The sequence below is a fragment of the Pygocentrus nattereri genome, chromosome 5 (assembly GCF_015220715.1).
Source record: "Pygocentrus nattereri isolate fPygNat1 chromosome 5, fPygNat1.pri, whole genome shotgun sequence".
Classification (NCBI taxonomy): domain Eukaryota; kingdom Metazoa; phylum Chordata; class Actinopteri; order Characiformes; family Serrasalmidae; genus Pygocentrus; species Pygocentrus nattereri.
In genome coordinates, this window is record NC_051215.1 from 1,104,441 (window position 1) to 1,113,120 (window position 8,680).

At 45.8% G+C, this 8,680-nt stretch overlaps 1 protein-coding gene across 2 annotated transcripts in view; it reads left to right on the forward strand.

Annotated features, from left to right (window-relative positions):
* pcnx1 (pecanex 1) overlaps positions 1–8,423 on the forward strand; it is a 73,678-nt gene extending 65,255 nt beyond the window's left edge. For both annotated transcript variants that reach the window (XM_037538310.1, XM_037538311.1), the window contains 3 exons: positions 2,054–2,175; positions 2,465–2,605; positions 5,648–8,423. In XM_037538310.1, the coding sequence (XP_037394207.1) occupies positions 2,054–2,175; positions 2,465–2,605; positions 5,648–5,788 (404 nt within the window). In that variant the 3' untranslated portion in view covers positions 5,789–8,423. The remainder of the gene's footprint in view (positions 1–2,053; positions 2,176–2,464; positions 2,606–5,647) is intronic.
* Positions 8,424–8,680: the final 257 nt, after the last annotated feature.

Sequence of the window (8,680 nt, forward strand, 5' to 3'; positions counted from 1 at the left end):
GCCAGTCCAGCTCAGAGCTCACTTTTAAGAAACACCTGAAAACCAGGTTCAGTAAAATTTGATCTCTTTAATTTGGTCCGTGTCGTTTTCGCATCCGATTCTAAATTCATTCATTTCTTGTACTTCACCTCCTCTCTGTACTGCACTTTAAGCTGCCGCCGGCATGGAGAGTGCTACATAAATAAAAAATGCACTCCTATATTAGTTTAACCTTGGTGTGCGTAATACTGCAGCGTGTAGAAGCTGATAAGATAAGATGATCCTTTATTGGCCCCACAGTGGGGAAATTCAGCGTTACAGCAGCAAAGCAGTCAAGAAAAGAAGCAACAACACATAACTATAAATAATACAAAGTAAACAATAAGACAAATATGAACTCTGTCCTTCATAAAAATGAACAACATAAACAATTATAAATAAAAAACTGCTCACAGTGAGAGCTGGACAGGCGAGAGTTAGCCCCGCCCATTCAGCTACAGCAGTTTAGCTCCGCCCATTCAGCTACAGCAGTTTAGCCCCACCTGTTCAGCTACAGCGGTTTAGCCCCACCCGTTCAGCTACAGCGATTTAGCCCCACCCGTTCAGCTACAGCGATTTAGCCCCACCCGTTCAGCTACAGCGATTTAGCCCCACCCGTTCAGCTACAGCGATTTAGCCCCACCCGTTCAGCTACAGCGATTTAGGCCCACCCGTTCAGCTACAGCGGTTTAGCCCCACCCGTTCAGCTACAGCGGTTTAGCCCCACCCGTTCAGCTACAGCGGTTTAGCCCCACCCGTTCAGCTACAGCGATTTAGCCCCACCCGTTCAGCTACAGCGATTTAGGCCCACCCGTTCAGCTACAGCGGTTTAGGCCCACCCGTTCAGCTACAGCGGTTTAGCCCCACCCGTTCAGCTACAGCGATTTAGCCCCACCCGTTCAGCTACAGCGATTTAGCCCCACCCGTTCAGCTACAGCGATTTAGCCCCACCCGTTCAGCTACAGCGATTTAGCCCCACCCGTTCAGCTACAGCGATTTAGCCCCACCCGTTCAGCTACAGCGATTTAGCCCCACCCGTTCAGCTACAGCGATTTAGCCCCACCCGTTCAGCTACAGCGATTTAGCCCCACCCGTTCAGCTACAGCGATTTAGCCCCACCCGTTCAGCTACAGCGATTTAGCCCCACCCGTTCAGCTACAGCGATTTAGCCCCACCCGTTCAGCTACAGCGATTTAGCCCCACCCGTTCAGCTACAGCGATTTAGCCCCACCCGTTCAGCTACAGCGATTTAGCCCCACCCGTTCAGCTACAGCGATTTAGCCCCACCCGTTCAGCTACAGCGGTTTAGCTCCACCCGTTCAGCTACAGCGGTTTAGCTCCACCCGTTCAGCTACAGCGGTTTAGCTCCACCCGTTCAGCTACAGCGGTTTAGCTCCACCCGTTCAGCTACAGCGGTTTAGTTCCACCCGTTCAGCTACAGCGGTTTAGTTCCACCCGTTCAGCTACAGCGGTTTAGCTCCGCCCGTTCAGCTACAGCAGTTTAGCTCCGCCCGTTCAGCTACAGCGGTTTAGCTCCGCCCGTTCAGCTACAGCGGTTTAGCTCCACCTGTTCAGCTACAGCGGTTTAGCCCGACCTGTTCAGCTACAGCGGTTTAGCTCCACCTGTTCAGCTACAGCGGTTTAGCTCCGCCCGTTCAGCTACAGCAGTTTAGCTCCGCCCGTTCAGCTACAGCGGTTTAGCCCACCTGTTCAGCTACAGCAGTTTAGCTCCACCTGTTCAGCTACAGCGGTTTAGCTCCACCCATTCATAATTTATTTGTATTTAAATGATTAAACTATTGCTATCCTCTACATTATGTGAACATTTCATCATGAATGGACCAATAAAAATGTAGAAATGAAAGCGCAGGACTGAATCGGTGTTTGAGTGACAGGTGCTGGATGTTTTGCAGATGGAAGTCTCTGATTTATCGCCCTGAAACATTTCCAGCAGTTTGTATCGTCACCCTCTTCTCATGTGTTTGAATACAGATGGTTATGTTTGTGAGGTAAAGTCTGTCTGTCCCCCTCGCAGGCCTGCTGGGCAGTGAGGCTGGAGGGACGGAGCTTCACCACCTGCACCATCATCACCACCATCATCACCACAACCCGTCACTGTCCTGCATGAGGAGGGACGACATCTCCTACAGAGTGCAGGTGAGAGGAGAGCTTCACTACCTTCCTGGTCTTGCAGGTAAGGGTGCAACGATTATTCGACTTAGTCGACTAAAAATCGACGGCCGGATTAGTCGGCGACTGATTTAGTAGTGAAGCAGCGACTCGTTTTACCCTTTTTGGATGGGTAAAATTTCTTTATATAACTTGCCTGAACGGTACAGCGGGCTTTTACCTCTCCTGTAAAGCTCTGAGAGGCCTGGTTTCCTTCGAACGGAGGCGGTATGTTCTAACATAAAGGTTCTGAGATATTCTGTCCGGCTTGTTTCAGATAGTGGACGTGAGTCAGGTGCTGGACATGATTAACCTGTCCAAGCGGAAGGAGCTGGTGTGGCCAGACGAGTCAATGCGTCTTCGGGCGGGCCGGAGCTGCTGGAGGGAGTGGAGCCCCCTAGAGGGCATGGAGGGACACGTGAGTGAGACAAACCACCAGCATTTAGTAACTACATAGTAACCACATAGTAACTACATAGTAACCATATAGCAACTACATAGTAACCATATAGCAACTACATAGTAACTACATAGTAACCATATAGTAACTACATAGTAACCATATAGCAACTACATAGTAACTACATAGTAACCATATAGTAACTACATAGTAACCATATAGCAACTACATAGTAACTACATAGTAACCATATAGTAACTACATAGTAACCATATAGCAACTACATAGTAACTACATAGTAACCATATAGCAACTACAGGTGCTGGTCAACGAATTAGAATAATTTGAAATAGTGCAATCATGAAATTCTTTGAATGCATTTTTTGTGCAGAAAGCAAATCAGGTGTTCACCGCACCTGTCCTACTCGTTAGACTAATCACAGAACTCGTTACCTGTAGAAAATTTGCTCAGCTGAGCTTTCCAAAAGGCCCATTTAGGCCATTTAACTGTGACACTGTTGTTTTATTGAATTAGAATAATGGAGAAACCGTTTCATTGAATTAGAATAATTTTTATTATAATTACAATCATCACTTTCTCAGTATTTTGTGGCTGCCCCCTTGGCTTGTATGACTGCCTGAAGTATCCGCGGCATCGATTTGACCAGCTTGTCGCAAGTTTCCGCACTCACAGCTTCCCAGGCAGTGGCGATGTTCTGCTTCAGTTGGTCCAGCGTAGTAGGCTTTCTGTCGCGAATTTTCCGCTTGACGATGGCCCAAAGGTTTTCAATGACATTGAGGTCAGGCGAGTTGGCCGGCCATGCCAAAACTTCAAGCTGTTTTTTAGTGAACCAATCTTTGGTCGACTTTGCCGCATGAGCCGGTGCAAGATCCTGTTGAAATATGAAGTCTTCTTCGCCGAACTGTTCCTCAACAGTCGGAATCAGGAACGTTTCCAGAATATCTTGATATACGGCAGCATTGACAGTCTTCTTGAGGAAGCAGAGTTTCCCTACACCTCGAGCGGACATGCATCCCCAGACCATAACGCTCTGGGGAAACTTGACAGATCTTTTCACGCACTCGTGGTTGTAGGTTTCGCCACCACGACGCCAGACACGAGGACCTTGGTCACCGAAGGAGATGCAGAAGCGTGATTCGTCACTGAAGACCACTTTCTGCCAGTCTTCAGCAGTCCACTCGCTGTGTTCTTTGGCCCACTTCAGCCGTTTCTCCATTTGTTTCTTGTTCAGCATCGGAACGCGAGATTTGAAGCCGAGTTCGCGCAGACGACGGTAAGTGGTTGATCTGGAGACGTCAGCGCCGGTCTGCTTGTTCCACAAGTCGGTGAGCTCGGAAGTGGACTTGAACCGGTTGCTGACTGCGATCTTTCTCAGCTGCTTGTTGTCGCGAGCAGAAGTTTTTCGGACGCCGGAACAGTTGGTGCGCTTGCTGCAGTTTTTCTTGAGAGCTTTGCAGACGGAAGACTGGCTGATGCCGAGCTGCTCAGCAATTTTAGTTTGGGTCAAGCCTTGTTGGCGAAGGGCTTGAATTTGAGCCACTATTCCGGTTGAGAGGTCGCGCTGCTTACCCACGATTGATTTTACAACTTAGAAATTCTACTCAACCCTGACTTTATACTGCACAGTGAACACTCTTCACAGAAAACAAAAATTCGAGCATTTATTCTAATTCAATGAAACGGTTTCTCCATTATTCTAATTCAATAAAACAACAGTGTCACAGTTAAATGGCCTAAATGGGCCTTTTGGAAAGCTCAGCTGAGCAAATTTTCTACAGGTAACGAGTTCTGTGATTAGTCTAACGAGTAGGACAGGTGCGGTGAACACCTGATTTGCTTTCTGCACAAAAAATGCATTCAAAGAATTTCATGATTGCACTATTTCAAATTATTCTAATTCGTTGACCAGCACCTGTACATAGTAACTACATAGCAACCATATAGCAACTACATAGTAACTACATAGCAACCATATAGCAACTACATAGTAACTACATAGTAACTACATAGTAACCATATAGCAACTACATAGCAACTACATAGCAACTACATAGTAACTACATAGTAACCATATAGCAACTACATAGTAACTACATAGTAACCATATAGCAACTACATAGTAACTACATAGTAACTACATAGTAACTACATAGCAACTACATAGTAACTACATAGTAACCATATAGCAACTACATAGTAACTACATAGTAACCATATAGCAACTACATAGTAACTACATAGTAACCATATAGCAACTTCATAGTAACTACATAGCAACTACATAGCAACCATATAGCAACTACATAGTAACTACATAGTAACCATATAGCAACTATGTAGGAGCTACATAGCAACTACATAGCAACTACATGGCTGATTTAGATGCAGCCCAGCATCACGCGACATCACGGTATTCATCACTAGGATAGGAACTGGGCCGATATCCGGAACGTGGATGTCGTGGCTGATACTGGAACGTTAACGTGGAAAATGTGATTAGATCTGCCGAAAGTCACTTTGTGGAGAAATATTACTTTTATTTTTAGAGGGTTACAGATTCACCGGTTTGCACCGGCCGAATGTCTTTTATTCTTCAGCCCCACGTTACTTTGATATAATTACTCGTCCCACTTCTTACCAACTGTACCAACCTTCTCTTGTTCTTCACTAAATTTAGTGTTTTTCTTTTCTCTCTTTTCCCACTCCCTTTCTCCCACTCTCTGTCCTGTGTCTGTCCTTTATCTCCCCCTTTTCTGTCTCTTTCTGTCTCTCTTCTCTCGGTCTTCTCCTCTTTCCCTTTCTGTCTTACCCTCTCTGCTCTTTCTGCTATTCTCTTTCTCTCTCCCTCTCTTTCTATTTTTTCTCTTCTGTTTTCTTTCTTTCTCACTTTTCTATCTCTCTTACTCTCATTTTCTTCTCTTTCTTTCTGTCTCTCTCTCGTTCTCTCTGCTTCTTTCTTTCTTTCTTTCTGTCTGTCTCTCACTCTCTCTGCCTCTTGCTCTCTTTTCTTTCTTTCTTTCTCTCTTCCTCTCTCTCAGGTGATTCACCGGTGGGTGCCTTGCAGTCGTGAGCCGGTCAGTCGCTCTCACATGGATAAGGCCATCCTGCTGGTTCAGGTGGACGACAAACTGGTGCCAATCATAGAGACGGGCGTGATAGAGCTGGGGGCAGAGGTGTGAGAGGAACACACACACACACACTCACACACACACACACACACACACACACACTGTCCACTTTATTCGGTCCACCTGTCCTGTCCATTTCATCAGGTCCAGTTACTGCGCAGACACACTCTCTGCAGTTGAAGGGTTTTGTTGCATTTGGACACTTTCAGGCGTTTTCTTCTGGTGTGTCTGTGGGGAGTTAGACTGGAAATGCAGGGTAGGTTGACTTTATAAAGTGACCACTGATCATTCGCTTACACCTTCCCCCCCGCCGTGCTGACGGAAGGTGCTGAAAGCCAGGGAGATGTTCTGCAGAGAGAAGCGCGCACACACACACACACACACACACACACACACACACACACACACACACTTGCTGAAACTCAGGCAGAATCCTGCCTTGCCCTGCATTGCTCAGATATGCTGCATGACGGACGGACGGACGAACTCCCGTTAAGACGTTTCTCTTTCTTTCTTTCTTTCTTTCTTTCTTCATTTTTGAGCAAAAGCTGACGCTTTTTTTATTTTGTGTTTGTTTCTATGCATCTCATCAGGACTGAAGCAGACCAGAGCATAAACAGAGGCACAACACACAGTGATAAACACTATACTGGGCTTCAGATATCAGCAGTTTATATCTTGATGCTTTGGTTCTGTTTTCTTTTGCCAAATATGGCCTGGAGCGCTGGGCTGCGCACGGCCGTCTCACGCAGAGACCGTACGAGGGATTCGCCGAGTGGTTAAAGTGACCTCACCAGGCTCTGCTCACAAATTCGGCCCTTCTTAGCTGCTGTTGCGAGGTTGGACAAGCTTTAGGGCCCAGTTATTATTAACAATGCAAATGAACATGCATGCGTTTCAGCGGAGAGCAGAATGAGTAAATATTGCGTTTGAAACGTCACAGATTCAACTTGGTGCTTCGCAACAGCGTCAAATAACCGCATTGAATATCCGAAACTGAGGAGACGCTCATTTTTGCGTGAACATTTCGTTCCCACTGGCTATAAATAATCACAGAGAGAGATGACATCAGAGCTGCTTTGTGAGGAGTCTGGCTTCTTCCTATTTCCCTCGTTATATAGAAAACTGGGCTGCTGAACAGCAGGGGGCGCTTGCGAGCGAGTCCTCAGTGAATGGGAGTAAATGGAGCTCAACGGCTAAAAACGAGAAGTTGAAATAGTTTCTAATCACTGAACCAGAACGTTCCTTTAGTTTTAGACAGCAGGAGGACGAGTTTCACTAAAACAGCAGAGAAAACTCACCTGTGTGTTTCCTTTATTCTACAGTAAACGGGTTTCAGGCAGCAGGAGGCGGGGCTTTACTGCTAGAGCGGGATGATTGACGGGCGAGCGGAGCAGCTCATTGGCTGTTCGCGCTCTCTGACATCATGAACGTACAGGAGGCGGCGGTTTAAACTCCTATAACTTGAGATTAAAAGCTCTTAAATATAACAGCGGTGTTCAAATATTCTAAGCTGTTCCAGAAATGAAGGAATTCTTTTACAGTAAAATGTTTCAGCGTTTATAAACAGATTTTGCTCAAATTCTTCATATTAACTCATTTTGGACTCGCTCAGGAGCGCCCCCTAGTGTTTGGGAAACCCCGAAGACGTCACAGAGTGTAGCTCTCCTCTCTGTTCTCTGACGACATATCGGACCGTGTTTGTAGAAATGTAGATTGATTACAGGCGTCTGTGTGAAGATATCTGGACTGTATCTGGCACATTAGCCAGCATGCTAACTGCTAGGTTAGTGCTACATTCAGTGTAGAATCAAAAAGCTAAAAAAAGGCTCAGCTAAATGAAAACGAGCTGCTGAGTTGAGTTTCCCGTTTAACATGCTAAGCTAACGCTCCGGGCTGTGCCGTTGTAGCCGGCCTGGTGGGAAATGACTGCCTCCGTGCTAATGTTAGCTGGGTTAGCGCGACACAGTCGTGTAATCTGTCCTAAGTGTGATTTTTCACACGCGTGCGAAGTGAAAATCGTTTGAAGTGGATGAGGTTGCGAGGTCAGCGGGTGCGGACTTGCGAGCAGAGCGTGGGCCAGGCGTGTTGGTGGGGATGGCGATGGTCAGTATCTTCAGGTCAGTGGAGCGGGAGCTTCACTCAACACTAAACACTTTCATTTTTCTGAGGTTGGCAGAAGCAACACCAGAAGGACGGAGACGAACACCTTTGCGAGAAATGTAGACTTGCACTACGACGTCTGTTTTCTTTCGTACTGTTTGTGTTGATTTACAGCGATGCACTACAATCCTTAGGCTACTATATCACGTCTTTATTTATTGAACTGTGTGAATCGCCATGCCTTGGGAATGAAAAATGCAATCATTCTGTCTTTCGTTTTTCTTGCTTTTCTCTTAAACTTGAAGGCAGAAGTGGTTTTTACCGAATATAGTTCTATATGAAAATATATTATGTGACTGTATTAAAAAAAAAAAAAAAAGGGGGTTTTGCTTTGAATATTTATTACTGTGGTTATTTACATTTTGTTACATCTTTTTCATTTATGGGACAAAAAAAAAGGTTATATAAACAAATGTATCGAGGACCATCAGTTAAAACGGAGCCGCGCTTCTGATGGACTGTTTCCCTGTTTAACTTAAATTCTTTTATAAGATGGAAAAATAAAAGCATTTGATTTACCAGCGCTGTGTTTGACTGTTCACTGCTTAATAAAATCACATTCACACCGTTTCCACCCTCTAAACCCCAAGTTTAGACCAGCTTTGGTGTCTGAAGTTTGTTTTCTTAGTTTTACCAATGGCCTATAGCTGTTTAGCATTAGCATGCTGGAAACTGCAGGGCTATATCAGAGCCTCGGACTGCGTTCGGACTGCGTTCGGACTGTGTTCGGACTGCGTTCGGACTGCGTTCGGACTCTGTCCAGAAGGTCGCCGGTTCGAT